Source organism: Penicillium hispanicum (genome assembly GCF_028827665.1).
Source record: "Penicillium hispanicum strain IBT 35686 chromosome Unknown utg000003l_segment0_segment0, whole genome shotgun sequence".
NCBI lineage: Eukaryota > Fungi > Ascomycota > Eurotiomycetes > Eurotiales > Aspergillaceae > Penicillium > Penicillium hispanicum.
The window spans coordinates 2,386,845-2,400,508 of NW_026623195.1; the positions used below are offsets into that span (position 1 = coordinate 2,386,845).

The following is a 13,664-nucleotide window of genomic DNA, read 5'->3' on the forward strand; positions in this document are numbered from 1 at the left end:
GCATGCTTTGTGAAGATTCTCAAGCGACGATATTGACTCAAGACAGGAAGAAACAATCATGGCGACGGCCAGCCATGTCTATGGTGGCGGGCTACTCGAAGCTGATTCCCTTCAAAACCCGCCAAAACACCACTTATATATCAACCAGCTGCCTCCTTGATCTTTCTGTATGCTTAAGACTGCACTTTGACTGTCTGCAATACGAAATTATGGACGGTGCTTTTCCAAAGAGCTACGCATACGAACTCTCAGTTACTTCAGGTATTCATTCAGAGGACCTTGACTATGCTTCTATAATTCATATGCAGATTCCGGTTAAAATAGGACTCTGGGGGTACTCGTGCAGACGTATTTTACCGAATTTGCAGCGTCGAATTCTCCAGACGCGCCCGGAATGCCTTAATTTGCATCTTACGGAAATTGGACTGCTAAGAATATGAATATAACTAACCTCGGGTCCATGGAGGACCAAGTGCCTGCGAAGACATGTGCTTGGTGACAGAAGGGGCTTATCAGTGAAATACTAGGGAGCTACATACGCAGGTGGCTGGACATAAGTTCGAGTCTCGCTCGCTCAATATCAGTGGGCTCCATTTGTAGATGTAGGGTATCGAGAGGTCTATAACTTATGACAAATTCATCCAGGATTATCCAGGACTACCTGTTATCGATTTCTGTCCATACCAGATCAGGGGAACAGATACGGATCCTTGAGCATATTTTCGACGACATCGGAGCGCACATGGAAAGAAATATCGACGCCATTCTGATACCATGGCCGTAATCGCGCGGCGCCATTCTGTGCCGTCTCATATTTAGGGGGTGGCGCTTGTTTCAACTGGATGGTCCCGTCCATATCAGGCATGAGAGCCTCCACATACCGCGGTATCACCCCAGACCCGAAGTCGAGAGAGTACACCGGGGCCTGGACCCACGATGTGACTATGATATGTCTTTCGCCTAGGAAGCCCTGCCAGAGGCGCTGGGGAGTATCCTCGTATGCAAGAGAGTGGAGGTGCGCTTGCAATCCTTCCGGTTGCACCTGGGTGAGTGTGGACCGGATAGTCGAGGCCACAGGAGCTAGATTAGGTCGAGAAGCCTCTGCTGCCTTCATCTCTATGTTGACCATGACGATTGGCGAGTCGAGGAAGTTGTTTCCCAAGGACATGCGTTCACGTATGCCGTACACCAGATCGCAGTGAACGGAATCGTTGTCTGTGTTCGATGCAATGTTGCGCGCTCGGTTGATACAAGACCAGATGTGTACCACCACTGCGTCATGACGGCTGATTCGTTGTGTGCCTGGTCCGGATGCCGCTTCCCATACTCGCTGGATTTGGTCGGCGCTGAGGTGAACCACATAGTGCGAGACTGGGGCTGTGACATCCCATTCCCGCCACGGCATGGCCTTTCCAGCTGGCTTGATTGGTTGTGATCGAAAAGGCTCTGGCGGTGTGATAGGCCAGGGACAATCCTCTAACTTTGCCCACCAGTCGTAACGATGAAAGGGAAGAGCCGTGGCCTTCTTGATAATGTTTTCATCAGGCTCCGGTTTATCGATATCACCCGCAGCCTGCTTGTCAAGAAGTGAAGGCTGGAACAGGGGCTCGAGGGAAGGCAAAGAAGAACTTGTTGCCATTGCATTGCTGATGCGCGCCCAGTCACCGGCGAAGTATAAGAGAGTGTGTGCGTCTCCCAATGGATGAGCCATTTTGATTCCCAGCATCGTTGCCCCACAGGCAAGGCTGGTCAACTGGATTACGAGACATGGATGGATGGTATCCTTGTCATCCTGAAACGGCGCCGCCAGCTTTGTCGGTGGTGTGAAATCCTCTAGTGGGATCTTTTTCATGTCCCTGTAGTCGACAATGCGCTTGTCCTCCGCTATCCATTTATCAAGGCGCTGTGCGCTCATTGCGGTGACGAGCTCGACTCCCGGGTCGTGAGGGCTCTTGTAACTCAGCTGCAATCGGCCAAAGCGTTGGTGGTGTGCCCTTCCCAAGTCCGGTTGGTACGGAACAGCCTTCAGATGGCCGCACCATTGTGGATATGCCTCCAAAGTTGTTATCAAGGCATCTCGGAGACGTTCAGTCAGTTCTGCGGCGGTGATATTGGAATCACTCCGCCGCTCCAAGAACCACACTGCTCCGGTGACGCTGTATTTGGCCGTGGTAGCGTCCAACAGAGAAAGCAACTCGCTCTTTTCGGTTTCTGCGGTGTAGTGGGCATGGCTGCGAGAGAACACGCGCTCTGTGTGCATATGCGTCACGGCGGATGTCATGGTGATGGTTGGGATTTGGGGAGTTGGAGAAGGAGAAGTCACCGGAAGGTGAACATTGGAGATTGTCCTGCGTCGACCACTTGGAAGGCCTAAATAGCAATGGATAGCCCGGTAGCCAAAGGACGTCCCGCGAGCAATGGTGATCAGATCAGGCCAATCACCATTGGTCTGGAGCAGCCTTGCTCCACTTGAGTCAAGTTGACTCGAGTGAAGTGGACCCGGTTTGGTTGTTTCACCAATCGCGATAACGAGGAGAATAAAAACACAGATGGGAAAACCAGCCAGTCAGGCGTCGCATCCGGCGCCATTATCACCATTGATGTAACCCAACCATGCGCCTTCTCGCCTTATCACCTCCACGCGCCTCCGGGCCGATCCGTCTAGCGCGGAGCTTGGTCAGGCTTCTTCTCGAAGCCTCGGCGAACCTTTGACGCTAACGAACTACAGTGTTCCCTAGATTAGTATATAAACATGTTATATTATGAGGTATATCACATCCTATACCAGGCTTCTTCATGCTATAGGGGTGAGCTTTTGCAGGTATATCAGGCAGTAGTACTTAATACCCTTTCTCGGCAGCTATTTCTACTCGTGTAGCTGGCCATGTAGATACATGTGTACCTGAGTAGGCAAATATATCTGGAAATATCGGTAAAGAATCTGGTTGCGGCTGCCTGAGGTTTGCTAACTGTCGCCCCTTCCTATATAGCTCTCTCTCCCTCTTGCTTTCTTGCTCTCTTAGACAGATGACGTTTTTCACCCACTCCGTGCGCTCCTTCTCCATCGGAATCAGTAAACAACCTTATCGGCCCTTGGAGATGTCAATGATGCGTTCGGTCAGTCCCATTTGGGAGAGCCACCGCCCAATCCAGAGGTTGCCAAAGTATGAAGCCGGACTCTGCAACTCGCGCAAACAACCAAGCTCTTCGGGCTCAAAGCGGCTCGGGGGTGTCGTGGCTTTCTGTTCATATCACGCAGGCCATCATGGCGGACGCATTTATCTATACCCTTTGGGATTGAGGACGCCGATAAGCTTGGAAGCTACGCGGCTTCCACGCTTGTCAGATTGACGCAGCTGGTGGAATAGGAAGCTACAGACGTAGTTACGACGTACATACCCTAAACTCAGTAGGCACGACCCTGCTGGGAAGAGGGTATATCGTGCTCCCCCAGACCCCTGATGTTTTTCGTCTCCAAAACATTTCACCCTCTACGCCTGCACCACCACCATGACCGCCCCCCTGCGCACCTCTGTCCCCGCGCCCTCCGCCATCGACAACCTGGCGAAGCTGCCAGGAGGCCTTTGGGCCATGATTTTCCTCGTGGTATGCAGCGTAGGCTGCATCGGTGTCTTCTTCTTTAAGAAGAAGAGTGGCGACAAGCCCCAGGAGGCCGAAGAGATCCCGTAAGTTCAAGACCATCGTCCCTGTAGATACTCTTCTGGGTGGTCGTTGGAGGGTCTCTGGGCATAGTGGCTGACATCTCGTATAGGGCCGACGACTTGTTTGGGGGCGTCGCAAGCCCCCAAACCGCCCTCACTGCGGAGTGGCTCCGGGAGAGGCGGGCAGGTAAGTTACAGCTCAAGAGCCTCATCGCCCTATGCTGTAGTAAACGCTAACCAATGTGAATCAAATTCCAGGCCAGCCCAGCCGCCCCCTCCCCATCTTGGTCGAGTCCGCCGGCCCCGAGATGGCCCCGCCCGCCGCCGATAGCCTCACCAGCGGCGTGGTGTTCGTCGCGGCCCCCCCGGGGTATACCCTCCCCCCGGGATCCGCCCTCCCCCCTTCGCCTCGCGCCGCCCGCCCGGTGCCCGCGCCCGCCCCGCCGCCATCACCACCACCACCATACGCCATAGCAGCTATGGCGTCAAGGAGCTCAGATTGTGACCCCCCGGCGGCATAAGGGGGTGTTGGGTTGATGGCGTTCCTCGGTTGTTTGCTGTTTTCTTCACTCCGAGAACCTGAGTGAGGTGAGCTGAATGAAAACAGAAGTACCATATCTACAGGGGCGAGGGGATGTTTTTTGTGGCGTTCCTCTGGGGCTTTTTGACCGTTTTTGCTTCTCTCTGAGGACCTCAGTGAGGTGAGATGAAGGGAAAAACTGGGTGAAGATGTTTGTTTTTGTTTTCTTTTCTTTTTGTTTCCTTTCTCTTTCCTCTTGGTTTTTCTCTTGGTTTCCTTTGTTTTGTCTTTTGTTTGTTTACCATTTTTCTTTAACTGGACTGGCCCCCTGTAGAGGGAAATATATACCCTTGGTGCCTTTGGGCACCTTTAGTTCTTCCTGGATATATATCCCACTATCCGCTGTAGACTCTTTGTCCACCCAAATTAAATCTTGTAGTAAATCCTTGGGATCTGCTCCATATATGCTGTCGACCTGGGGGGTATAGAGATCAGTTTTGCCCAGATGTTGGATAAAGGCAAGGGCACTTCATGTACAACAAATGGTATACTGTAGCTGTGCAACTGTGCTGATCGCCTCTAGGTCAGGAATCTTGAAGTATGGGTTAACAATATTTTCGGCTGGATAGTCCTGATCTTGTACTCGATCCGGGATATTCGCGTCATCAAGAATGGTTCTGATATAAGATGCAGTATTGTCCATGGTGTGAGCGAGACCTAGGATGTTCTAGAACACAGCAGACTAACCTACGGGGGCTACCTCCTTGAAGAGCTAAGATGCGCTTGTCAATGACTTCTACGGTGGGATAGACATCTGCCAGGAATGCACTGGTAGCTCAACATGAGATACACACATTGGCGATACGAAAGTACACATATCCAGTCTCTTTATTGCTGTACACTCGCTGACATGGTCACTATCTTCAAAGACAAAAGACTGTAGGTCCTTCGTGAAGAACCTTTCTGAATTAGTGGGGCTCGAATTAGTTTAGTAGCCCAGGCTATCATGGCCCTGCAGTCCATATTAGGCGGCGGCAGGTTGGTAGCAAAAGCTATAGCATCTGTGTTGTCCGTCATTTCAAACCCCATTCCCGGATTTTTCTATTCGGGAAATTTCTATTTCCTCCCTTATTCAAAAGCTTGCCATACAAGAATCATTTCATTATCCCTGAAAATGTCCGAACTGTTTTTGAAGACCAAGGCTCAAAGACAGCACCCTACTGCCACGACCTCCCTCCACAATACGACTCCTGCCAGCCAAGCCAAGATATACTCACCTCTGTCATTGAGAACGAGCATACTCGCCGGATATGAGTCCAACGGCTAGATGATCTGGGAACAAAAATGTGCGACTTCGCAGACAGGGAGAAGCCTACCGACCCTGATAGCCTTGTGCTTATGGAGTTAACCCTCGAGATGGGTCAGCTATTTACAGAGGGGATACCAATAGCTACAGGGCTGGCAAACATCTACAAGGAGCGCACTGTTAACAACACCGAGCTCTATACCGCCATGTCAAGACCCACTGATAGTGAGTTCGACCGCACCTATGCTTCTTTAAAGCAGGGCCCAAACCAGCAAATACAACACAAGCTGGCTCGGGGCCATAAGGACCGCGGCGACTGCAATGACAGGGATTGTGGATATAATTCTCCACGCTCTTCGGGGACCAAACAGAGACATGGAGCTGGAAATTGCAGCTCCTGTGACCGGATCCTCGAGCTCTCGGCGAAGGTGGATAAGATCAATAATCAACTTAGCCAACGCCTTCCATCTCATGGTTCAGCCAATGCTTCTGGAGCAATCAGATTGTGATAAGACTGCGGATTATTGGTATTTATCTTGCTTTATACCAGCGTGAACAACATATAGATGTATTTGCTTGATGTATTGGTTGTTTATAAGTGTTTGACTAAATCTTTAATACTATCTTTTCTTGAATACCTCTTGATAACAGAGGAGAGCACACGGAGTATGTGGAAAAGTCGTAGTCATCTATCGAAGAGACAGAGCGCAAGCTATCTACATGGCTGGGATGACGGTAAAAACCTCAAGAAGTCACCGTTAGGTGTCCGGTAATCCAGTATGGTGTGGACATTGTCTTCCATTCTGCGACGAAATATCCCGGCGGGCACAGCGTGACTGTTTGCGACGTTGTTGTTGACTCCAGTCTATTTGACGGGGACAAGTCCGCGCACAAATTCCCGCATCTTACCGGGTTGAGCGAGGGACCAATGCCCTTCTCATACTGGCCCAGCTTTGGCCCAATAGCATTTGCAATAGCCCTTCGATTAATTTTATGATGGAAGTGGGCTCCAATATGAACCCGTTCAGCGTATGGCCGATTTTGATAGGTATAGCGATCTTGACTTTGCGATACAATTGTCATTAGCTAGCTGCAAATTAGCCGCGCAGTGAAATTCAGTATTCTGCTCTTAGTATCTTGATGCTTTCTAGGATAATTTGAGACTAGCGCTTTATTCTCGAACATAGCCCAGTCCTTGGCTCTTTGATTCTTTGACGACTTTGTCGAGTCCTATTTTGGACCCCGACACAATGCCCATTTATTCCAAAGCCAACTCGATTCTTTATGAGACTTGATGGCATTGCCACAGTATAAAAGCACTCAGCTTTCGACAAAGACTGACTCTATTCTAAATTTAGGGCTTGCTGTAGACAATAGTGTCTTGAGGATAGTTCATATCCCGTCAACAGATTCATGCAGTGGCACGACACTCAAGTATAAGTACCCGACAGTCTGTCAGCTAAGCCTGGCATCTCACCATCATACTTCTCTTCATCATTTCCAAAGTCTCCAGCACACAATAGAATTCTCTTCCGATGGCGATGGATCTCCATGTTGAATGGTTTCTCGACCAACGGGCGAACATCGTCGAGAATCTAGATCAGTACGCTCACGAAATCACAGGCCTCATGCCGAACTATCTCCAAATCGCAGAATTGGTGGCCGCTGAAAAACATCCCATTATATCCTTGCTTTTATTTCCGAATACCCCACTAGGTTCGCGGATAGAGACCTGCGTTGCGGACAGGGTCGCAACCATCCTTGATTGCATAGACGTGGTATCGCAGCTGCTTCAATTTGACCTTGGCCACAAAGCTTACGAGGCATTGCTCATGATCAGCAGACAGGTTGGAAGACTGAGACTTGTCAGTCTCGAGGATCCATATGCCGACGAAATGGACCGACAAGCGGAAACAATCAGCTGCAGGTATGATCTCGAATGGGATCCGGCGTTCAAAGAGCTTCAGGGCATGGAGGGGATGTGGACAATGCTGAATGATGTTGATCCAACTTGCAACTGTCCGCATTGTCGAGGATAGAGGACGAGGGTAAATGTGATCGAATGTCTTTCTTTTGTTCTTTGTTGCTTAGGTGCACTCTTTTATCAGCAATCCTTGTCAATCACGAACCTTGGCTGTAGCCATCTTGTTCTATTAGTGTTCAAAAATGTAACCATCCAGCAGATCTAGCTTACGATTAAATGGTAGGCATTAGGAGAGAGAAGACACTTTCAGGAAGTTCCGACAGGACACTCCATTCACTGCCCAATTGGTGTTGGGGCTTGACACTACATTCATCAGGTAGAATCTTGACCTAACTTGAGGACTAGATGCTTATCGTACGAGGGCTGGTCTGGAGCAATACTTTACATGAACTCAAGCACCTCTATCGATCCTATATCGACGTAGTCATTATAGCTCTAACGGTTCCCAGCCCGTTCATCTCTCTCCTCCAACTCGACCAGTCCGTCATTTTCTGTCCCATCTAAGATCCCTGATGGCTCTGACGGCCTCGCAAGATCCCGATCGCGTAGTCGCACTGGCCGATTAGAACCAGAGCTGGAGCCCGACACGAACCTGATGACAGTCTGCATGAACCGCCACACTCGTTCCTCCATCGACTCCGGCGCAAAATTATTCAGGTGGCCGCCGAGAGGGCTAAAATGGGACGAACTCGTTGCGGCCAGAGCGTGCTCTTCGGCCTCGACCTTGAATTGGTACTTCAGACAATCTTTGACAGTCACCAGGCCTGTCAGACGGCCACGGTGCTCGACAAGAATGACACGAGGGCCCATCTTCTTGAAGATCTCCATGACGGTCTCAAGTGGAAGGCGCGGATGGACGGTGAGCGGTGTGTGGTCGACGTAGCGCGAGAAATCGACGAAGCCGGCACCCACGCTAGTCTGGATTGCGTCGAACGTCTGTGCTGCACGTTCATGCTGTGGAATGGATGCTCGCCGTGCAACGGTTGCCTCGGCTGCATCCTGGGTGAAGACACATCGCGCTCTGGGTGAAATGAACCCCTCACTGCGCGCGCGATCAATGGCATATCGGAGCTCCGTGCGTCCGATGTAGCCGACAAGCGTCTTGCTGCTTCGGTCCTCGACGATAGGAAAGCCTTGGAATTTGTTGTCACTCAGCAGATGCTCCGCCTCCCGCACGGGGAAATCCGACGCTGGCAATGAAAGTGGATCTGTTGTCATCGCATAGGATACTGGCACGTTGAAGACGTGGTCTTCCTTGTTATCTAGGAATGGGAACCCGTTGAACCAGATCATACGGTCTGCGATTCCGCCGTTCCCGAATCGATCTCCGACGGCTTTGGTTACACCCACCACAATCTGGCGGAGACTGTTAGTAAGACGGAATCGCTTTGATGGGGCAATTCGAGGGTCTGGAAACATACCATGGTCGGTAAAATGTACGTCAGAGCACCTGTCAGCTCAAACATGATGACAGTGACGGAGATGGTGAGGTGCATGATTCCACTGAGCGCAGCTCCGGCGCCTAGGAATGCATATGTGCCGGGCGTAATGCAGGGGACATCTGGTTCGCACGATGCAAAAAATGTCGACGTAGGAAAAGCCTCATGTAGTGCCTGCACCATGATCCCTACCATGCGACCAAACGACGCACCAATAGCCATTGATGGCACGAAAATCCCAGCAGGAACCTTGCAACCGTATGAAATGATCACCAAGCCAGTACGTAAGACCGTAGCAATAGCCAAAGACACGACCATTGCCCATCGGTTTTTACTCCTGTAGAGCCAAATGTCAAATCATTGTCTTCTTGGGAGAAAGGGTGACGACTTACTCGCACAGTCCATTATAATCATGCCCACCTTCACATTCGCGGAAAAGAATCTCCATCATCTCTGTCATATTGATTTTCAAGAACATGTTCGGATAGCACAGGATAGCCGTAAGAGCCGCAAGGACGACAGACTCGGCGATTGGGTATTTTCCAAGGTATTTCTTGCGGAAGGCTGCGACGCGAAGATTCCACTTGATCACAAGTGCACCATAGAGTCCACCAAAGACACCAATGATTGCAAAGAAGATCAGCTCAAAAAAGTGCCATGTGCGATCGTACTCGACTTGGAACATGACAAGTTGTCCAGTTCTGAAGGGGTTCAACGCCTAGCCGGAATCAGTGAAGTTCTAGGGAGAATTGTCCAGTCAACGTACTGCTAGCACACTGGTTGCCACTAAGGCACAGAAATAGCTGCGCCAGAGCGTTTTGAGTGGGAAATAATTCGCCATTTCCTGTTGACTGATCAGCGTCCGTTGTCCATAGATCTATGGAACCGGCTATACCTCTAATGAGAACAGCACGCCGCCAATCGGGCTACCGAAGGCCACGGCCACACCTGCAGCTGCAGATGCAGTCAATATTTCTCTTGTCTTAGAGGCATTCTGCTTGTATTTCCCGAAGAAACGCGAGATCACGTTTCCGGTACACACAGCGAAATGGACACTGGGCCCTTCCTTTCCAACAGAGAGACCAGATGCAATGGCCAATGGCAAAGCAATTGACTTTATCAGAAGAGTCCAAGCACCCAAGAAACCCTTCATGACGAAACCCGCAATGATGCACTTGATCTCTGAAATACCGGACCCTGCAGCATATGGTGAAAATGACTTGACGAGAACGGCTGCGACAAAAGCAAGAAGGATCTGTACCAACATCAGCTCTCGGCTTTCACTATTCTGTTGTAGACAAGCCTTACTGCGAAGAAGAAGTAAACCACGTAATTGATCAGCCAGAAAGATGCCCAATGCTTCCACTCCGGACATCCTGTACGTGACCCTTGTGAGTTTCTAAACTTTCCTTCTTTCAAAGTTATCTTTCACATACCTCCTTCAGCACCCCAGCAGCAGAATTGTTCATTCAAGTAAAATGCGGTGGTGCAATGTCCCAGCTTGATATCGGACAACCACTCGGTAATGATATTTAGAACCGCTGAGTTGAGTCCAATAGCCATGCCAACAAGTGTCACCACAAGCCAGGCTTGGCCGGCGTCGTAGGATTCCTGCAGCTTGCGTCTCCAGCCGAAGACGCCTTCTTGCTCCCAGAAACCAGCGCCGCTCCGCCGCTTGGCTCGGCGACGACTTTGTTCATATACAGCATCTTGGACCCAGTCTATTGTGGTGAAGTCTTCGTATCGCTTGATCTCGCTAATTTCCTCTGTGATGGCGGGGGGCGCAGGCTCCTGAGCCGGGGTCGGATCGGTGGAGGACACAGAACGGCCAGATAGTCTGCGCATATCGCGGCGTTCTGAAAGAATGGATGGCGACCTCTCGAAGGTCGAGGAGGGGCGTGTAAGGGTCATAACATCGAACCGGGTGGTGGAATTAGCATAGTCGTATTCGAGCTTTGTCGATGATGCGTTTCCGCGACGGGGGAATCACAAGCTGAAGGGCACGGGTCAAATCGAAAATATGACCCGCGCTATATCAGTTTTCATGGATATATGCAGCGATCACTCAAGCCTTCGGGGAATTCGAGCAATCCCGGTGAGAACGGCGGTGGAGGTCGAGGGTGTTGAGACCAAGTCCGCGCGGACGCTAAGTGATCGATAACGGAGGTTGCTGAGATAACGCCGCGCACACGCGTTTGGCCGTTTCTCGAACTCGACACTCGCGCTTGGGATCGCTGGGCCCGGAAGGAACATTCTATAACGACTCCAATCTCTCATATTCCAGCCTCTTGGCTCTTGATCTCTCGAAAATTCCAGTCATGTCTCCAAAAAACGCAGGCGAGCCGGATGAGATCACCGGCCAGAGCGCACTTCCCAGTGAGCAGTACTACATCATCAAGAGACGAGACAGCACGGCTAACTTGGTCAGTTTCCCGCATCAAAAAGATCATTCAATTGGACGACGACATTGTACAATGCTCTAACAATGCGACGTTTGTCATCGCCATGGCTACCGTTGGTCGCACCCTCTGCTTCCATCTCATGTACGACCGCTGACGCGAATTCAAGGAGATGTTCATCCAGTACCTCGCCGAACAAGGCCATAATGTGGTCAAGTCAGAACGGAAGCCACGAAAGACGATGCAATACAAAGATCTAGGTTGGTAGCAGACGGCGTCACGAACTGGCAACTCAGTCGGGCAGTTGCACTAACGCGCAATAGCTACGGCGGTATCACACATCGACAACCTCGAATTCCTTGCCGACGTAATTCCGAAGACTACGACATACAAACAATACAAGGAGAAGAAGGCCAAGGAGGCAGCCAAGCAAAGCGAGATGGAGAAGGGCCAGCGCACTCTAAATGGCGGCGGCCCTGGCCCGGGTCCTACGAATGGAGCCATGTCTGAGGAGCCAGCTCCCCAACAGGAAGACTCGAAGCAATCGCCAACGGTGCCTCGTACACCCGTGGTTCCCGTGAGTGCGCTGATTGCGGATCGCACAGTCGACCCTTCCGCTCACCATGACCCCGACGTTGAGATGAAAGATTGATAATCTTGCGGTACGGCAGTATTCTTCTCTTTCTTGCTTGTTTCGTTCTGCATTGGAGTTTCATGGAATTCCGGGTGCTGCTTGTCGGGCCAGTTGGCTTTTTGATTATGGGTCGCATCGGGGTCGGGGAATGGATCTGTACGGTAGATACCAATGACACACAGTTGTCCCAAATCAAACGAGAATATCATAGGAAACGAGAACATTGAACAATAGATTGTAAAGCATTGCAGCTCGATCACTCCGTGGGGAGTGGCAGCGCAGGAATGAAGTTCAATACCCGGGAACCGCTCAGCCAATGACAGGCCCCGTGATTCCGATCGCTAGCGAAAGCTCTGGCTCCAACCTCGACTTCCCGGCTTCATCCACCCTCCCTCCTCTCCTCGCCCTCCAACGCAACGCAATTGCGGTCAACACCCTCCCGTGTGGTCAATTGCATCACCATGTCGCTCTCCTCCGCTTCCAGCACTCTGCTGCGCACCTGCGCCCGCCAGCAGCTGCCCACCACCCGCGCCGCCGTCGCCTCCTGCCAGCAGCGGAGGGGAGTCGCGGATGCGAAGGCGTCGTTCGAGAGCCCCTTCGTTAACGCTCAGGAGCGTGGCTCGACCGTCAAGATCCCCAACTTCAGCAAATACTCCTCCGGAAAGTCCCCTCGCTCCAACCAGGTCTTCTCCTACTTCATGGCCGGCACCATGGGTCTGGCTTCCGCTGTCGGTGCCAAGGCCACTGTTCAGGGTATGTACCTCGCGCTTACGAGATTTCATGGCTTCTTGTGGAGGAAATGAAAAGATGGGAGGAATCAGACGTGGTCGCTTGTTGCGTGGATCATGTGGTGTGGATGTTATGGCTGATCGTGTGGTTCTCCTGCAGACTTCCTGGTCAACATGTCCGCCTCCGCCGATGTCCTGGCTCAGGCCAAGGTTGAGATTGCTCTGGGCTCCATCCCTGAGGGCAAGAACGTACGTGAACGGCCTCTCCTCGGACACTATACCACCACCACCATCTAACCGCGCTTCCCCTCAACAGGTCATCATCAAGTGGCGTGGCAAGCCCGTTTTCATCCGTCACCGCACCCAGAGTGAGATCGATGAGGCTCGTGACGCTAAGTGGGAGGGTCTCCGTGACCCCCAGGCTGACGAGGACCGTGTCCAGCGTCCTGAGTGGCTGGTCATGCTTGGTACGTGAAATGACTATGATTTGAAACACGGTCACCTGCAGCAGCTAACACTGGCCTCCTTCAATAGGTGTCTGCACCCACCTGGGCTGTGTCCCCATCGGCGAGGCCGGCGACTTCGGCGGCTGGTTCTGCCCCTGCCACGGTTCTCACTACGATATCTCTGGCCGTATAAGAAAGGGCCCCGCTCCTCTGAACTTGGAGGTTCCTCAATACAGCTTCCCCGAGGATGAGCTCCTCATTATCGGTTAAGCCACCTGTGATAAAACAATTTGATCAGTTTGCCGCGCACGCGCGGATTGTTGTCTCTTTAGACCGAGGAAGATGTGGAGTGGACAGGAAGATAAAGTTGTCTATGTATGTGCGTGTGTGATCTTTTCCTTTAGACGGAGCGACCGTGTGTCTTGTCAAGATTAAGAGACCGTGTTATAATATGGACAAAAATGAGCCTCTTTTCGGACCTTTTGTGTCCTCGGTCTCGACGACGGTGATCTGCGGGTGTTTCTTTGGCAGACTCGCTTTCTAGAG

General features: G+C 51.4%; 5 protein-coding genes across 5 annotated transcripts; 3 read left to right on the forward strand and 2 right to left on the reverse strand.

Moving 5' to 3' along the window:
* Positions 1 to 688: 688 nt before the first annotated feature.
* N7459_003323 (transferase family protein) lies at positions 689 to 2,281 on the reverse strand (the record flags this gene model as incomplete). Its single annotated transcript, XM_056942507.1, has 1 exon — positions 689 to 2,281. One exon carries the CDS (start codon positions 2,279 to 2,281, stop codon positions 689 to 691), a length of 1,593 nt encoding a protein of 530 aa, XP_056802390.1.
* Positions 2,282 to 3,510: 1,229 nt separating this feature from the next.
* Positions 3,511 to 4,183, forward strand: N7459_003324 (uncharacterized protein; the record flags this gene model as incomplete). The annotated part of the gene is made up of 3 exons (XM_056942508.1): positions 3,511 to 3,686; positions 3,773 to 3,849; positions 3,921 to 4,183. The coding sequence occupies 3 exons, from the start codon at positions 3,511 to 3,513 to the stop codon at positions 4,181 to 4,183; spliced, it is 516 nt and encodes a 171-aa protein (XP_056802391.1).
* Positions 4,184 to 7,907: 3,724 nt separating this feature from the next.
* On the reverse strand, positions 7,908 to 10,822 carry N7459_003325 (chloride channel protein; the record flags this gene model as incomplete). The annotated part of the gene is made up of 7 exons (XM_056942509.1): positions 7,908 to 8,828; positions 8,894 to 9,248; positions 9,304 to 9,629; positions 9,678 to 9,755; positions 9,807 to 10,166; positions 10,220 to 10,287; positions 10,348 to 10,822. The coding sequence occupies 7 exons, from the start codon at positions 10,820 to 10,822 to the stop codon at positions 7,908 to 7,910; spliced, it is 2,583 nt and encodes an 860-aa protein (XP_056802392.1).
* A 407-nt stretch (positions 10,823 to 11,229) lies between these two features.
* On the forward strand, positions 11,230 to 11,962 carry N7459_003326 (histone-fold domain-containing protein; the record flags this gene model as incomplete). The annotated part of the gene is made up of 4 exons (XM_056942510.1): positions 11,230 to 11,287; positions 11,340 to 11,425; positions 11,480 to 11,570; positions 11,634 to 11,962. 4 exons carry the CDS (start codon positions 11,230 to 11,232, stop codon positions 11,960 to 11,962), a joined length of 564 nt encoding a protein of 187 aa, XP_056802393.1.
* Positions 11,963 to 12,260: 298 nt separating this feature from the next.
* rip1 (ubiquinol--cytochrome-c reductase catalytic subunit RIP1) lies at positions 12,261 to 13,388 on the forward strand (the record flags this gene model as incomplete). The annotated part of the gene is made up of 5 exons (XM_056942511.1): positions 12,261 to 12,385; positions 12,429 to 12,697; positions 12,833 to 12,921; positions 12,989 to 13,139; positions 13,207 to 13,388. 5 exons carry the CDS (start codon positions 12,261 to 12,263, stop codon positions 13,386 to 13,388), a joined length of 816 nt encoding a protein of 271 aa, XP_056802394.1.
* Positions 13,389 to 13,664: the final 276 nt, after the last annotated feature.